We start from the raw sequence: 18,420 nt of genomic DNA, 5'->3' as shown, positions 1-18,420 counted from the left end.
TCAAACCTTATCTTATGGATTGGTCTGTATCACTAACACTGTTTCCTTTGCTCACAGAACGCTACCCATTTCCAAGGCAGACATATTATTTCTGGTGACAGATATTTCCATTTTTTGAATGTTAATGGTGTAGAGTATTAATTAACTGCATATCTTCAAATTATATCATAATTAACAAACATCTAGTTATTTCAGCTTCAACATGACTTAAATCCATTTTAATGAAAATGGTATATTCATCAATATGTTCCAGTTCTGTAAGAATGCATTTTATTGTATATTGATGTGAATGGTACAAGTAGCAAAACCTGAGAACAATTCAAAAGGCTATGGTCTCCAGAAACCCAAGCCTCCCTTATTTGCAGCACTGACTCAATATAAACAATCTAGAAGAAAGAAAATCCCCAAACTGAAAAAAATGTCGCACAATTAGAACAACATACTGACACATAATTATCTGGACTAGATGTCATGCATATATTATAAATAATACCATACATGCACAGCTATATGAATAAGTAGAACAAAGATCAGGACTAATAATTATTGCCAATTTTGCAGCTTTTCCAAGCAACTCTAACAATATCTGTGTCTGTAAAATGCGCAAGCATCCCCAAAGCCCTGGTGACAGAGTACCAACCACACACACACACAAAAAAAAAGCTTTAAAAAATTAAAGAAAGATTCTCTGTGTTCCTTGTGGAAGCAATATGATATGAACACAGCTATATTCTCATTTTTATTATACAGTGTACAATGTAAATTATAAAGCAGGAATACTGAATAGCCAAATGGTGACCCAACAGCACAATAGAACAGTCTTTCAGATTTTGTCTTAAAAGCACCTGTATTATCACATTTAGATACACTGTGCCTATGATATGCCCAGTATGAACTTGTTTTAAGCTGAGGGTGTCAACATTGCCTTGTTGACCAATCTACTGCTTGCCTATTTCCTCTGTCAGAGCTCATTTATGACAGGAAGCACAAAGTGACTGGAGTTTCAGTTCTATCAGCAGTGTTCAGTTATTTTTGTGTTCGGCATCTGAAGTAACAGATATAAAGGTCTTTCCTTTGACATTCCTGACTTGGACATACATAATAACAACATAGAATACCTAAGACTAAAAAAGACCTCTAAGATCATATAGTCTAATCATCCACCTATCACCAATATTTCCCCACTAAACCATACCCCTTAGTACAACATCTAAAGGTCTCTTGAACACTTCCAGGGACAGTGTCTCAACAACCTCCCTGGGCAGCCCATTCCAGTGCCTGATCACTCTTTCAGAGAAGAAATTTTTCACAATGCCTGTCAATAGTTACACCAGATAAGAAGCCGACCCCCACCTCACCACAACCTCCTTTCCAGTATTTGTAGAGAGCAATAAGGTCTCCCCTGAGCCTCCTCTTCTCCAAACTAAGCAATCTCACTGAATCCTACTGAAAATGAGATTTTTGGAGTATTATCTGTGGGCAGAACCTGCCCCCTATTTACATTACTTACCCCATCCAACAAACATCAGTTAAAAACAAATTTTAGGGTATTATTCTTTCACAGAAATACAACTACTACCCCTAACAAGGGAAGGAAGAAAGGTGCAGTCAAAGGAAATGACAGACAAGATCTATAAAGAAAACTGATCTCAAAAAAAGCATGAATAGAAAACTTATAATCAGTAAATACTGTGAAAACTTCACAAATTTTACTTCCATGTACTTCCATGTTTACTTCCCTTTCATACTCACAGCTCTCTGTGCCCCACTGCTGTTTGGCACTGCGTAGCAGAGCTGTTGCAAGTGCTGCCTTTCCTTCACCGCCCCAGAAAACTCCGTCTCCCAGATATCAGAATAATCCTTACAGCAAATTTCTCCAAAGGATTCAGAGCTGCTACATAGCTTCTACTGGAGAGCTACTAGAATGCTGTCTGCCTGAGGAGGTGAGAATGTTATTATTTGGGATTATTATGCCAGGATATATGATGCCTTAGCAATACAGAGATAGATCCCATCTCAGGGTCTGCAAGGAGCCAGCTCTATTCACTTTTTAGAAATTTCAGAACTGCCTTTCAGCTACTCGGACTCATGTCTAGTTATGCGCTACCACTGCTTTGACACAGCAGCTCTGTCTCTGCAGGTCAGGATTGTGATATGATAGTCTTTTACTGTCCATACAAAAGATACTCATATGACTGAAACACAGCTGGTCACTGGAGTACCGGCAAAAGAAGAAACTACAGGAAACAAGGAGATGCTATTAGTCAGCTGACAAAGGGCTCTAACTAAGGGGTATGAAGACATTCAGATGTCTGCAAGCAACCCCGAAACCAGGATTCCAAGGGAAAGTATTGAGAAAAATAGTGCGATGATTCTGTATAATGGGAAGCCTGGGACACAGCACATTCACCAGTCAGAAAGTTTAACAAGACTGTTGCTAAGTCTGACATCATGGGCAAATTGGTCATGCAGTTCCCTATTTCCTTGTTTCTCCTTTGGAGATGAAGGTTCTCCTGATATTCTTTGCAAATTACAAGTAAAAGGCTATGTGTTTTGTAAGACAGACACAGGAGTCAAGACAAAAAATTAGAGCAAGCTGGAGAAAGAAAGAAATTATGATAGCAGAACTCCTAAAGTAAGTTAAGATCACTTGTATCAAGGTGGATATTGCGATAATAGAAATATAAGGTAGTATCAGTATTAAAGATTCAATTGGGTGGTCAATTTTAAAAATGATTTTAAAGCTCAGGTCGTGGCCCAGGTGTGAACATACAGAGCAACACCTCAAGACCAGGCCAGAAAGTCAAGCAGAAAAATAGCACTGCTACTTTTTTTTTCCTTTTTTATAAGGAAGAGCAGACCTTTAACTTCAAGCTGACCCTAGCAAAAAGGCTTTCTGCACAGAAAGTTTTTTACAGGCAACTTCTGCAAGATTGGAAATTCAGCTCTGTTGTGTGGAAGAGTAAAAAGGCTGTGTGAAGGCAAAAAAATTGAGAATAAATCCCTCCTTGAAGGCAAAAAAATTGAGAACGAATGCCAGACCACTGGCATTTCCCATCACCAAGCGCACAGTACAATCAACCCTGAGATTGGAAACTACTACAAAACAAAAGGATTTGGACAGCCCAGAGAACTTTACAGGATCAGACCCTTTACTTGAGAGGCACAGGAATGATTTCTCAGAGCTCCAAAGGAATCATTTAATAGCATGACAGTGCTACAGGCTCCCACAAGTCTAATGAAAACCTTTTTCCTGCACAGTATTACAGAGCATACAGATGAAACTGCTGCTCTTGGGAAGATGGAAATGAAGGAGGTTGCAAATATTTCAAAGAGATGCATGCTGTAATAACATCAAAGAACATTTGTCTTAATATTGCACATCTATGGCATGCTGTATATATATATTTACGTCTATAAATAAACACAAATCGGAAATCAAAGCCATTATACATCTGCAGTGGGTCAAATGGACATTAATAGGTAGTTCATTTTTCCATTTCCTGACCTTTGTGCATTTCCAGTCTAGCTTTACTGCTATGTTAATGCATCCTCTTCCATTTAACTCTGCTTCAGTGATGTGAAAATCATTGTGAATATCTGAATCAAAATGAAAGAGCTGGCGCTGAGGTCAGACTGGCAAGGTTCAATGCTGGTGTGTGGGATTGATTCTCCATGCAGGCATATTAGTCACTGCACCAAGATCAGGCAGCAGAGAGCCAGAGGTACTCTTAGCATCTATAGAATGCATCCAGTAACTACACCCAACAATTAAGAGCAGTCCACATTTCCTGAGAGCACTTAAGCAATCTCCTGGGCACAAGCAGATAGATGTAGAACTACAGGGCAATATAACTGAAGACAGAAAACTGGAGTTCAGAAAAAGGAAAAAAGTTAACAATGCTTTTTCTCTTCTCTTTCTGGAAGAAGTACAAAAGCAGTGCTGTCCAGTGAACTCAGGAAAGCATACTGAAAGGCACACATATTGCATTTCCAATTAAATGATTCTAAGAATTAAGATTTGCACTGTATAACCAAACAAGCTTCTGTGTGAAAATAGCATTTCACTGTTTTTTGATGAGATCACTCCAAGCCTCTACATTGTAAACTACTTCTGTCTCACTGGGAGCAATTTACAATAGCATTCCACAAGTTTATACAGACAAAGTGATAACCCAGTCATAGTTCACTACAAAAAGCACTGGGAAGTTTCTGCAACAGAATGCAGCAAAGAAGAAGATTTATTAATTTCTCTCAAATTGTTAGCTTGAAAACAGTATCATGTTAGCAAATTGGCACAGCAAGGAATGAGAAGCAGCCTCAGACTTATTAGAGAAAAATGATCTGAAATTATTGCCAACATTTGTAAAAGACATATTTGGGTATGCAACAACAGTTAGACAGTATGGCCTCAATATAAAAACTCAAAGAGATAACTGCAAGGAAGTAATAAAAGGGTCAATATGGTAACATTTTAAACCGTGATTTTAAACCATAACACTGCACAGCATCACTGTTCCTTTCACAATACAAGATGAAAGAAAGAACATTAGAACCTGCTCACATGCTATATAATACTCTGAAGTCCACAGTGCTAGCTTTTGCTGGTGCTTTATGACACACAGAACAGGAAATCTGTATTTTGGGTTGGTTTCAAACACCAGCAGAAGGCAGGGAAGTGCCACTACACTTTTCAAACACAAGGGTAATATTTGTATACAATAATCACTTCAAGTAAAAAACACATGATCATCATTCAGTACCAGGTAGTTTGTTTGATCCACTATTTGAAGTGAAGAAGCACAACCTCAGCAGAGAGCTGTCCAAAAGAGTCTGTGTCTCACAAGAGATGATTTTCTGAAGTCCAATCACTCTTCCCATCAGATACAGCTGGATTTCCAAATTCCCATCAGATACAGCTCCTCCAAAGGGGTTCAAGAGGGAAGAGGTAAGAACAGGGAATGCAGGCTGAAATTGCTGGTTTTCTATGAAATGAGCAACTGGTATTCATACTGAGAGTGACAAGAAGCCCTAACCACCCTGCTTCAGGTTCATCACACAATAACGACCACTTACCTGAGGGACTTTCATAACCGGTAGCTGTATTTCTTCCAGTACATCCCCCATGCAAAACACCACTGTCTTTAACAGCACTCACAGTGGCCAAGAGTCATCTAACTCCAACTGAACACCTAAGACACTAATTTAGGGAGGCAAGTTCCCAAGAATTTCTGCATAGGCAGAGGCAAGAGACAGGGCTCCTCCCAGAAAAGACGGAGATCAGACAAGGCTTTCTCAAGGATTATCCAGCTCCACCTCTCTTCACCTGTTCAGAGAGTCTGTGACTGGTGGGATCCCAGGTTAAGTCAGATGGGACAGAGTGAGATCTATGTATAAACATTTTGAACTCTATAATTTTATAAAGAAAGACATAAATGGGCAAAGCATTCCTGAGAGTGTCAGAGAATATGTCTTCTAAGTACATTTAGGCAGGTGAAAATCATTAGGCAGATTAAAAGCACATACTAAACTCGATTATTTAAGAATAGTTTGGCTTTCTAGGCAACACTATAAAATCACTGCAACCAAGATGGTACTTCTGGAGGAAGAAAGAAATGAACTAATAATAAAAAAAAAATTACTCAGCATATCACAAACACTGCTTGTACAGATCTCCTCAAAAATGTAATACCAGTAAATGTAGCTGAGGTTTACAGGAAGAGCTGCAAGGAAGCACTGCAAAATTTAGGAGAATATGATGGAAGTGATAGAGTAAATATGAGCTGTGGAAGGATATCCAGTAACATACTACATTTCCCAGAACTGTCAGCTATAATCATCTCTCTGCTTACAGGTGGCCCCACATTTCCCAACTCTACAGAGTCCAAAGACTCTTCCGAAAACTTTTTGCTGAAAAAAGCCTTAACTTCTTATGGTGTGTGAGTTCTAAAAATCCCAACATTCCCTGACATCAGGGCTATAGTATACCTTCTATTCCAAGTGTTCACTAAAAAAAAAAGCTTGTGTGACTTCTGTATTGCCTACTGCTACCAGAGAGAAAAAAAAAAAAGAAAAAAAAAAAAGAACTAAGTCAAATACATTATATCAATCCTAGGCACAACATATTGTTTGTAAAATTCACACACACACAAAAAAAGGTAACAAAAAGCAACTTTTTGCTGCTTTGTAACAAGATATTGTAAGTTTGTAGTATTGATTATCCCCCCTTCAGACACAAGCATGAATCTCTGCACACCAAAGGTTTGTGGGGGCACATACTGAAGAAGGATTTATCCTGCAAAGCTTGCACTTACCACGTACTATTTCCACCACTGACACTTCTCTCTCTGCCCACTCTGCACAATACAAAGGGAGACACGTGTCTCAAGGTATTCATCACTGCCATTAGCTGCAAAATCCCTACATGCATCTTGAGCATTATTCGCTGCGCTATTCCCTCCTTTTTCCTTTGTCTTTAGGCTGCCAGCAAGGTCCCTACTCCTCTCTGCCATGTCCATAGATGAATGACTGTGTCTTTCCTGTATTCTTCTCTTTCTTCTCTTGTAATTCTCAAAGCATCTCTCCTCTTCCTCACTCGGTAATATTACCAACTTTTTCTCACTCCTAGACAGGAAGGCACAGTGAATAAGGCACTAGGTGCTATACAGCCATAAGACAGACACCGGTTTCCATGTGGGGAGGTTGAATACAAAAAAACAGGAGGGAAGGCAAGCAACTCTCTTAATTCATGGTTCCTTCCAGCTGAGCATGGTTGCAGGTTCCCTGCACCACAGCAAAGAGGGCATTTTAAATCTCAGTTCATTCATTGCCCCTACACTCTGTCATGCTTCTAATCTCCATCTTCATTTCTTTCTAAGAGGAAAGAGTTTTGAAGTGTCAGCATCTTAATCCCCTAAAGCAGAGAGGCAGGACAGAGGTAAGTAGGTGTGAGAAGGCTGCTGGGTATTAACAGCTCCATCAAACACTTCTTTGATCCACAGACAACAACAAACCAGACACTAGCTTGCTGGGCACGCCCTCAGCTCCGTCTTCCACCTTTCAATGAAGCCTGGAATATTCCCTGACATTTGGAAATTAATTGGCCACAGAGATCCCATGTTATGCTATCTCCAGACAGATGCAGAAATACCATCACGGAGTGTGTTTGATGTTGCTTCCAATAAAATTAAGGGCAAAACTCCCCCTGATGTCAGTGTGGAACAAGGTGACTCTGCAAAACAAAGCAACATCCAGATAGTTCTCAACTGCAGCAAACAGTTCCACAACTAGAAGGGCAGCTCCACAACTGGATTATCAGAACTTCATGTTTTAAGTATAGCACTTCAAATGTTACCAAGCATGCCACCACCTACTCAGTTGAAAAATGCACTAAGCACGCAGAGCAAAAAATTGCCTTTTAGGACACAGAACACAGAATCAAATCCTGTGTCTGAGAGTGCTGTTCAAGTGCTTCTTGAACTCCAGCAGCCTTGGGGACATGGCCATGCCCAGGGGAGCCTGTTCTGACTAATTTACTTGATATTACAGGTTTTTTAAAAACTAAAACTGCATTCTAAGAGACTTTTTGAGCCAATCAAGACTCTTAGTTTTGCACTGAAGAACACTAAAGGAAAATACATGTATGCCTAGTAATTCCTCAGATCCAGTACTTTGTTCTTAAAAATAATCCTGATTCCATTAAAAACTTTTAATATTACTGATAAACCGCAAAGCAAAGCTTAAAGGGTGAGATTTCTCTGCTTCTGGACAGGTGGAACTAGCCTAGATATTTATTTCCAAGCCAGATTCCCACTTAATGCTTCAACTCGATTGAAGGTTGCTTATGTTTTGATTGTATAAATCATAATAAATCGTTATTGTAATTGTATTCATGAGAAAGTAAAGAAATGGGGCAAATGATTCCAAGAAGAAGTAAGTCATTCTAGTATTACAGTCTCTAGCCTAAGAACAAGATTCAAATTTTACAAAGAGAAAATGTGAGGTCATCATAAAGGGCTGAAAAACTATCTTATATGAGGGAACAGCAGCTGTGTTCAGGGACCCTGCTTTCCTCTAACTCACTACAAGACAGCCCCTAACTACATGCCAGCCACTGCTATCACCAAGAGAAACTGGACATGCACTATGAGAAAATGCAAGGGCTGCCATGAGGTTGAGTTCTGAACTTCAGCCACCCTTACTCTGCTGCTGGTACAACTCTAACACAGCGATTAGATATTAATGTGCTGTATCACAAAATCTTGTGTACAGGCATATGTCTGTTCACATTATTGTGGCAGGTTCTAATTCGATTTTTTCTTTTTACTCTAATTCAAATGGTTTGTGGTCCTCCGTTCTTAAGATCTCAGGAGAGTTTTCAGATAAGAACATTGGTGATAGAGACCAAAAAAGTCATATTCTACTCACTCACAGACAAAAGCACATGAATGTTCCTGAAAAACCATCAAGCCATATCTTCATTCCACTTTAATAAGGACCCTTAGCTAAAGCTAACAGCATTTTTGATGCCATTGGTTCCTAGAAGAATTAGAGTTTGTAAGACTGCACTTTTAAATGTAAGTGAACAAAAATTTTTGAATTTACTTTTCTAGTAACAACCTCTTTGTCAATGAAGTGCTCTAAATCCATTGAGGATTAGCTTCCAGTGCAATGCAATGAAAAGCTAGATTTTAAGAAGCATTCATAAAAACCCGTGGAATTAGGCAAATTTGAAAACTATTCAGCTCTGAAGGTCATAAACTTGAGTTCTGAAAGAAAGACTGACAATCACACAGCCCATCATAGCAGTCACACTAACAATCACATCTCACTGAATTTCTTGCTGTAGGACCCAGTTCCATTCTGACCAGTACCATGAAAATTGTCTAGTGTCCAATTCTTTGCACAAATCAATTAGGGGCTGTTTGGTCTTTGGCTGATCTGTTAAAATTAATAGCATTTCTTGTCCTACAAGATGCTATTCGACATAAAAGTTGCTATTTAAATGGAATGTCAGAGGGATTAAAATTTGGCTTTTGAACAGGTAAGCAGGTCTCAAAGACTGTAAAAATTCATTTTTGTTGAAGACTTGTGAACAGAAAAGACACAAATTTGGGAAGTTTATCACTTGTTATACATTAGCTAATAGACCACATACTAAAGTTTCCAGTAGGTGTGCTCTCAATATTAGTGATAAGTAGATACTACTTTGTTTTTCTAACCTCTAACTAGAAGCTGATTATTTGTATTGAAGACATTCAGATCTCACTGGGAGAGCATTCACAGAAACAAAAACAAATCAACAGTAGAATTAATGAAACTATTTTCCTGCAGAGCTGTAATCTCATCATCACCAAATCTCTACCAAAATCCCATCGTTTTCCTGTCCATTTCTCTGCAGAAAAGAAAACACAGCACCTCAGGCAAGATTCAGATAACCCCATCAGCTGGAACTGGTGGCAGGAGGGCTCTGCCTTCCTTCCCCTGCTCAACATAGTTCTATTGCGTCTCCCCAGCCACTGAGACTTTGAAGAAACTCAGTTATCTCACAGACAGCTACTCCTCTCTCTTCTGCTTGAAATTAGCCAACAGCTTCAAAAGCAATTAGTTACAGGAGTGACAGATAGAGAGAAAGTGCAATCATAGGAGTCTTATCAGCCTGGGAAACCAGGCTATGCAAATTGTAGTCAGCCTCACTGGTTTAGCTGATCACTCATGCAAGGGAATTTACTCATGCAAGGGAATTTACTCATTACGCATGTCTGTAGAAATAGGTGTTGGAGTTGGTTACAAGCAGTTATGAAAATACAACAGAGGCCAAATCAAAGTGACTTTGTAGGAGCAGGATTCTCCTAAAATCTAACAGTGCTACATCCTTTCCATACAGAGTCCAATAAACTTTAATTACAAATGAAATGAAGCGCATACGTATGATAAACTTCCTAGTAAATCTGCTGTGATTTTTTTATCCTGTGATAAGGGGGCATCAAGCATGCAATCTTTCTTCAAGAAGTAAAGAAATACACAGAAATGAAAACTTAGTGTCATGAAGAATGAGCTCATTTAAATTACAAGGTAAAAAAAAATCTCATTTACATTTTTCATTTCTAAAATCCCAATTCAATTATAGAATATACTCACATAAGAGTCAGAGATTATGTATTTGACAAAGCTTTCTCTGTGTATCATGGACTAATGCTGTTCAGTATGCAACTAGTGCTGTAAATTGTTTAAAATTAAACAAATTAAACATTTGTTGATTTTAATTAGTTCTATGACATACAATCTCACAAACTAATGGAGATTTTCAGACAGTTTTTCTGTTGGCTTTGAAGAGATGAACCACATCTTGAGAAAAGACTTAAATTCACAATCAAAATACTTGCACACATAAAAAAACAACACTGGGGTATGTCACACAAGGCAAAGCTGCAAAATATTATGGATGTAATGTAGGTGTCCACTTTGGAAATTCTGAATGTAAATCAACAGCATATTTACCTTTTACAAAAACAAAAACAACCCACAATTATGAAGCCTTTTATTTCAGATTTTTAGAAGGCCCACAAGTTTCCAGGAGACAACAGCTGATACAGCACGAGGTTTTAAGGCAGCATCACAACTTCAGAGACACAGTGCATAGCTTGCCCCTGATGTTGTCAGGGTGCTGTTCTGTGGTACAGACAGCAGCTCATACACATGAGCAAGGATCCATACCAGACATTTCAGTTGTTCTGCACAGAAACATTCCCTGGATGTTTCAGACTTTGCATCAGATCCTGATCCAGTAAAACATACACTTTTCTATTCTTCAATACATGAGGTCAGAAAGCCCTGCATCTTCACAGCCCTCCAGCCGAGTAGTATAATGGAAAGAATGGCAAACATCACCAAATTTCACTGCAAGTACTCCTCTTCTAATCACTCAAATACTAGTGATGTTTGATTGCACTGTTTTTTAATCCATGTCTTGCTGTCTGCTGGTGCCCTTCATCCCCCCCTGCAAGGCTGGCAGATAATAAGCAAATAAGAGAGAATCCTTCCTTCAATTAAACTGATACTGAAAATAGGGTTTGACGTAAACAGGAAGAGGGAATTGTGCCAGAAATTAATCTATTTCTTAATTTTTCCATTAACACACACCTCTCATCTTAGCCAATATTTATGCTACTCTAATTAAAGACTTTAGGAGAGCAAGGGCTCAAGCCACCCACCTCTCCTCATCCCACCTGCAGTTTTCTCCAGCTGCTGCCTCTGCCTGTACCCTACCTCCCAGCTGAGGGCCTGGGAGAAAGCCTAGTGCTTTTCTGCATATGTGCAGGTTGCCAAACTTGCTAAATCTTTTGCTAAATCTTTGGATTTTGGTGGATCTGCTAGCTCTTCTTCCCATCAGACAAAGTTATGGAAGAGATGTGGAATTTGAAACATGCATCCTATTGGTTATCATTAGCAAGAAGTATGTATATTTTTATGGCATAAAATAAAGCATTTGCAAAATGCTTTACATTTGATATATGGGAAGGCTTATGGCATTAAAATAGCTTTCAGGTATGGCTTCCCATGCATCTGCTTTTTTATAATAAAGAAAGATTCTTACAACTGATGTTGGCTTTTTTTTTTTTTTTTTTTTTTTTTTTTGCTTAAGAACTACACTGCAGAAGAACATTTTGAAGAGTTTCTCCATGTTTCTCCAAGAACCATAGAGAGCAATTCTACACCAATAGCGTTTCACTTAGGAATACTAATATATCTTTTTACCACAGCTAACTTATCTGATTAAAAGCATGACCCCCACGTTTTTTTGTTTGTTTTGTTTTTTAAATTTTAATATACCATTGCTTTGCATTTTAATAAAAACAAAACTACAAAAAGGGACCAAATAGACTGAATGTAAAGTGTGTACAAAAGCTTATTTTTCTAAGAAATATATCAATGTAAACTTTCTTCCCTAATGAAGAATTAAGTTCAAAATTAAGTTCAAATGAAAATGTTAACATGCTGTTCTCTGTCTCATTTTGAGAAAACCTTTTCTAAAAACAATGAATGTCTCGCATGAGCTAGTGCCAGCCACCACCTATGAGAGCACCAGCTTCTTTCAACGACTCTCCAACACATTTTGAGATGCATAGCACATACTTCTGGGAAGACTTACATGTACATGTGTAAAATATCACTGAGTTTACAGCTATGGAGAGGCGAAAGGAGGAGTGCTGTTGAACGCTCTCACAAAAATGCACATTTGTTGTCATGTGGCTGCATGTATTTCCCCAGCAATAACAGTACCGCTTAAGTTGTACAGAGCCAAAACAGCCAGCACTAGGAACTCTCACTAACTACTACATAGTACAATATTCAAATATAAAAAGGATATATCCTCATGAAAAAGGAAGAATATAAGTTCCTATTACATACATGGTTGTTCACAGAATTCCTATTCATCATAGAATTAAGGTTATTTGGTGGATTTGTAACAAAGAAAATGTAAAAGCAAACACACAAACAAAAACCCCAATAATAACATTTCAGTGACAGAAATAGCACTCGATAAGCTTTAATGCACATTCTGGCCCTCTTTGATAATGCATGGCAATTTAGAGAACTAAGCTGTGCAGGAAGATGCATACAGCAGCAGTGTTTTATGCATGCAGGTCATTTCACAGGTCCCCTAGAAGTGGTTAGTGACAGTCAGACATTCCTGCAGCTCACACATTAGTGTCTGCTGTGATGGCCGATTTGTGTCTTGATGACTCCAAATTAATCCATGGTTAAAAGCTGCAGCTTTCAGGAAATGTCTTGTGAAGGTGAGGGGTCAATGCATTCTGTGCTTTGCCTATGTGTAAACACGTGCAACTGAAATGTTACAGTTGCCTGCTGCTCCCGGGACCTCCTTGCTAGGATCTTAAGACAATTACCATGTCTTGAGTGAATTATTGGGCAGGTCATGTTAAACATAAAACTAAAACAACACTGATATCAGATGGTTACTTAAGTTCAGAAACAAAACATAAACAAAACTGAAACAAAAGAAAAGATCACTTCAAATGAAGCTTGGTTGGACATGTTATTGAAAAGATGCTCAAATTAGCTGAATTGCTTCATTTTATCTTAAACACGGACCAGGGGCAGCTGCAACGAGTTCTGAGCTTTGGCACATTCCATTATGAATGACAGTGAATTTATAATGGAATGGTATGGATGGGTTTTATAATCAGAAAAACACACTGACCTTAACACTACACAGGTGGAGCAGCATAATGACCCGCCAATTGTAAGCGCATCAATTCCTGGGGAAAAGTTCAATGAGGTTAACTCAGCATGTATCCCATTACCAACATAAGCGACATTTAAAAACATTGTTTTTCTACCCAAACTGTCTTTGCCAACATTTTATTAATTTACTTGATTCACTCTTTGGCACTGAGTACATCTTAACCACAGCGATATTATCCTTCAGTACACCAGGATGTTGTCATGCACTTCAACACCGAAATATACATGGTTAAAAAAATAAGAACAGGATTAACTACAGAAAATTTTGCAGACTGTACAGGACTAGTCACCATATTCATTTAACTCAAGAAGCATCTGAAAGAGAGCAAGCAGCAGCAGCCTGGGTATAACAAAAGACACCATCAGTGGATTTTCAGCTTCATCATAAAATTCGAATGTTGAGGGAACTTAGATCAGTGGCAGTCAACTCGCATTTCTGTTTCCCATCAATTCATTGATATTCTTGTATATCTGCAAAGGAAGTTAATTTCTATGTGACATACTCGAGCAGATGCAGGATCCAACATAATTTTAGTAGTTCAAGATCAGACCACAAAATACTAAGTGAACCTCTACTTCTCTAATTAACCTCAATTAGCACTTCAAAACCTCACATAGTACAAAACTGTACAGCAAGAAGTGATGGAACAAGGAAACTCCAGTCTGAATCAAGGGAAGCTAATCAGCAAGGACAGAAGACTTCCGAAACATGCAATAATAGAAATTTTCAATATAAAAAAAACGTGAAAGTAGTCCATGATTCATCTCCAGGAGCATTTACAGTCTGTATTTTCAGTTAATTCTCTCTGCTTATCTTCTGTGACTGAATACTCTTACATTTTACACCTTAGTAGCTGCACTAGCAGAGAAAGCTCCTCAGCAACAAGATGGTCAAATACTCCATGTTTCAGAGAACTAAGGAACCACATAGATTGGAAAAGACCTTCAAGATCACTAGGTCCAACCATCAACTTGACCTGCCAAGTCCCATCACAAACCACATCCCTAAGCGCCACGTCCACGTCTCTTAAATATCCGCAGGGATGGGAACTCCACCACTGCCCTGAGCAGCCCGTCCCAATGCTTGACCACCATACACATGAAGAAATTCTTTCCAATGTCCACTTAAACCTCCCCTGATAGCTGCGCGTTGCCTTATCACTTATCACATGAGAAAAGAGACTAGCACTCTATCACCCCACTCTAAAATTCATTCTTATCAGCAGTTTCCCCTGTGTACTCAACAACAGCTGTTAAGATAGAAAAACAGTCTTATAACAACACAATCAAAACCACTAAGATTGATAATTGAACAAAAGCATGAAAATGAACAAGACAATGAAAAGAGAAAGGAAAGGTAGGATACCTAGGTCTACTGTTTGAAAACATTCTTTTCAAAAAAGGTTTATAAAAAAAACAATGCCAATTAGATTTTCAAAATACATAAGATATGAAATTAAACAAAGTAAAAGTGCATGCTGTGTTTTCATCTCCCTTTACTCTTCAAAAGATACTAAATCTTGTAGACGTAATCCATTTTATTTCCATACTTACAAACTACCTATAATTCGATCACTTCTTGTGTTTTATGAAAAAGTGTATTTATTTAAATGTCTTCTATTTTATTATGTTGGCCTCTTATGTCAGAGGCAGATGTTGGTGGTATGGCAGTAGGGGGTTGAACCTTCCCGCCAATACTGTTACATTTTGTTGCTGTGTGACAGATGGCAGCAGAGGGGCAGTCTGACAAATTAGCATCTGACATGGAAGTGTGTGTAAAACAAAGGCATACCACTGAATTCCTCAATGCAGAAAAAATTACACCCATTGATTTTCATGGACATTTGTTGAACATTTATGGAGACCAAAGAGAGTGAGGTAGTGGGCAGTGCGTTTCAGCAGTGGCGACATCAACAGCAGATCACCTTCACTGTTGCAGATTTTTATAAGCTCCGTATGCAGGCTTTTGCTCACAATTAGCAAAAATACAGAGCTAATGGTGATGACAGTGCTGAAAAAAAAAGGTATCTCAGCCAGGATATAGATGATGGAAGAACAGATACTGAAGAAAAGAAGAGCTGCGTTGTGTGTGTGGCAGGACCACTTGCAGCCTGAGCAAACACTCATTTCCTAGCTGAGAACAATGCATATCTTCAACAAAGCCACTCCTGGATCCTGAGAATAAGTTGTTTCTTCTGAGCTCTCTAAATGAGATGAGAGTAAAGTGACAAGTAGAGAGGAGAGTGCCCAAGGCAGCAGCTTTCCTAACCTATTTCTTCTGGGAACCCTGGAGAGTTCAAGTTCATTCAGTCAGTATTTACTCCCTCTCTCATCATTTCTGTTTTTATCTCCCCCACCCCTTCTAACACCTCCTCCTTCATCACCCATCATTTAACATTAAGGTTTCTTGTTTGCTATCCAGCTCATACAAGCCCAGCTGTGCCTCAACACCACTCTCTCCCTCCCAGGTTGATCTCCTTTTTTCCTCCTCCACTTCTCATTTCCTACTGCCTTGTACTCCCTTTCTGCACAGAAGCTGTTTCCCGCCCCTGCAGCTGATGTTTGACTTTCACCCCTGCCTCTTAAGCTGTATCAGAGCAGCCTCTGGATGCTCTGCTCATCATCCAAGCTTATCAGCATCTCTGCTTTTATTTTCAGTATATTTCTATATTGGTTGCACTTAGCCTCTGAACTGCTTAGTGCCTTGGGGCAGCCAGTACAGTAATTAGCACAGGCAATCTGCAAGCACAATGTGCTGTACTGGTTAATAACAATGCAGTCTGCACAGGAAAACCCACCCAAGGACAAAAAATTACTTCATCAGTGGTCAACACTTTGTTGCTAGAGTCAGGGAATGCTTGTGGGAATGCCCACCCCTGTGGGCTTGATGCCTCTTGCATTGGGTTGATCTGGCACTGCAGACAGAAACTCATGCACTGAAACACCACAGCCATGTTACTAACAATATTAACAACTGTGTTAACAATAACAATAAAGCAGATATGGTTTTTTTTTTTCCAAACAGATATAGGTATGTTCTTCTGATTCTCTGTTACTTCATTTACCCCAGGCTCCAGTATCAGTTCCAATATGTCATTAATTAACAGTTGCCTTCTGCTTTAAGCATAGTCTTTCCCTTGAAGGGATCAGAATGACAGTTAAGAGATCAGAGTGAGCTTTTTTAAACTTCCTCAGATAGCTGGATATTTGAAAGGTTTTTCTATAAAGATCAAACAAAAAAAGGAAGCAGTACTTATGCTGGAAGTGTTTCTTCCTTCTATCTCAACAAGTAAAAGCATATAAAAAAAAACTTGTATTTTTCAATTTTGCTAGCTATGCTTGCTATCTGAAGCCACTATTTTCACTCCTCTAGCTACAGCAGGAAATACATGAAATCCCATAGAATAAATGCTTGGTCCTGTGATTACAAGTCAATCTTAACAAATTATCATATGTAAATTAGCTGTCTCACAAACCAGTACAAAAATCAGTCATTTTCAGTAGACAAAAAAAAAAAAAAAAAGTAACGTCATTAGAAAAAAGATTTAATATGTTAATTGAGGATTTAAATTGCAGAGAGAGAAACTTCAATTGCCTGAAATCTGGCTGAAAAATTAGTTACATCTGTTGCAGAAAGCACTCTAGCTTTCTCAAGCAAAGTAAGACAAAAGATCGGTACATATTAACGTAAAATAAAACCTCTGTTCTGTATCACAAAAATTAATGAGGTAACAACAACCTCATGGTGTATTCAGGCGAGATCTTCCATCTGCTACCCTGTTAATCTACAACACTGTTCTCAATTTGCAACCTTGTCGTGGAAAGCATCAGATAGCTGTAACAATAAAAAGCTGACATTACTCAAAATGCTGATACATTAAGATGTGGTTTAGAAGCAGGTCCTGAACCAAGACCATCCAGGTAGCAAGGAGACACTTGTGGAATGAAGAACATGATTTCTGCCCCCAACACAGTGAAATCTTTGAGACAGCCACCCACCAAGTGCTTGAGAGGAAGAAAGACTGAAGAAGAGACAGTATGTACCACAGTAGTAAACCGTGGTCTCAGGACAAACTGAGCCCAACTGTTTGTCCAATTTTGTACAGATACTGTAAGAAGAAGGAGTTTTAAAAAGAAGCAGTGAAGCCTGGACAATGCAGTGTTCCATTTATTTGCCAAGCAGGTAGGACTGCAAGGAGGAGGCTGGGAAGATTTACTGAAGATGGGGCACACATTGCAGGTATGCTGGCAGTGAAGTCTGATCAACATTGAAGCTGAGCTCCTGTTGTGAAGGGGAAGATGGCAGGAATAGTGTCTACTGGTCATGAATTCCTCTGATGGTGTACATTTGCTGTGTGATATACACTGCAGAAAGGGGAGCCAGCAAAGCAAAAAACAGGAGGGAGACAGAGCGAGAGAATATATCACTGACAAAATGTAGCTAGAGGATCCTTCCAGTAATGCTGTGAATAGATACAAAGTGAGGCTCATCTAGTCTAGCACTGAACCATGAATGAGCCCCAGAAAGCCTCCTCTCCTACAGAACCAGTTGCTACCAGTCTAGTTCCAGCCTCATTTCCCTTCCCTAGAGGGAGCCAGTTCTGAAAGAGCACAAAATCTACCTTGCTTTAGTGAGCTTCTAGAAAATGGGTCCCCTTGGCAACTTATCCTGCCTCCTCCAGATTTTGCCAGGGTACTCAACTTCTTTGCTGTATATATGACACTGTGGCTATGGACAATGCAAACTAAAGCAAGTTGGCATTATTGCAACAAGAGGATAAGTCTAAGTTAGGGTTGACGTGTTTCTTTATCCTCAACCTTAGTTATCCTCTTCTCAGCCATGGTGAAATAAGGCGTATGCTCACTTGTACTTAATATTTTGGTTAGCAATGACATTTTCTTTCTCTTATTAAGGAAATTATTTATTAAGGAAATGACCCCTGCCATCAGCAGCACAAATACCCTTGCCTGTTGTGGGGCAGTTGCAAGAACAACAGCACCCTACCCCTTCCCAGAGCACTGCCACCTGGCATCAGTGCTGGCCCTAACAGAAAACATTATGCTTGATGAGGCTGAAATGTGCACAACACCACACCTTTAGACAGATAATTTCTTGTCACTCCACTGGCTCCAATATCCTATAATCAACAA

At 39.0% G+C, this 18,420-nt stretch overlaps 1 protein-coding gene across 4 annotated transcripts in view; it reads right to left on the bottom strand.

Annotated features, from left to right (window-relative positions):
- HECW1 (HECT, C2 and WW domain containing E3 ubiquitin protein ligase 1) overlaps positions 1 to 18,420 on the bottom strand; it is a 236,734-nt gene that overhangs the window by 162,677 nt on the left and 55,637 nt on the right. The window contains exon 2 of one of the 4 annotated variants that reach the window (XM_015281616.4): positions 13,226 to 13,283. The exons of the other annotated variants lie outside the window; for them this stretch is intronic. Coding sequence (XP_015137102.1) covers positions 13,226 to 13,252 — 27 coding nt within the window. The 5' untranslated portion in view covers positions 13,253 to 13,283. The remainder of the gene's footprint in view (positions 1 to 13,225; positions 13,284 to 18,420) is intronic. 4 annotated transcript variants of the gene reach the window in all.

Source organism: Gallus gallus, chromosome 2, assembly GCF_016699485.2.
Source record: "Gallus gallus isolate bGalGal1 chromosome 2, bGalGal1.mat.broiler.GRCg7b, whole genome shotgun sequence".
Taxonomy (NCBI): domain Eukaryota; kingdom Metazoa; phylum Chordata; class Aves; order Galliformes; family Phasianidae; genus Gallus; species Gallus gallus.
Note: the sequence above shows the minus strand (reverse complement) of the source record. Positions and strands in the feature narration are given on the sequence as shown.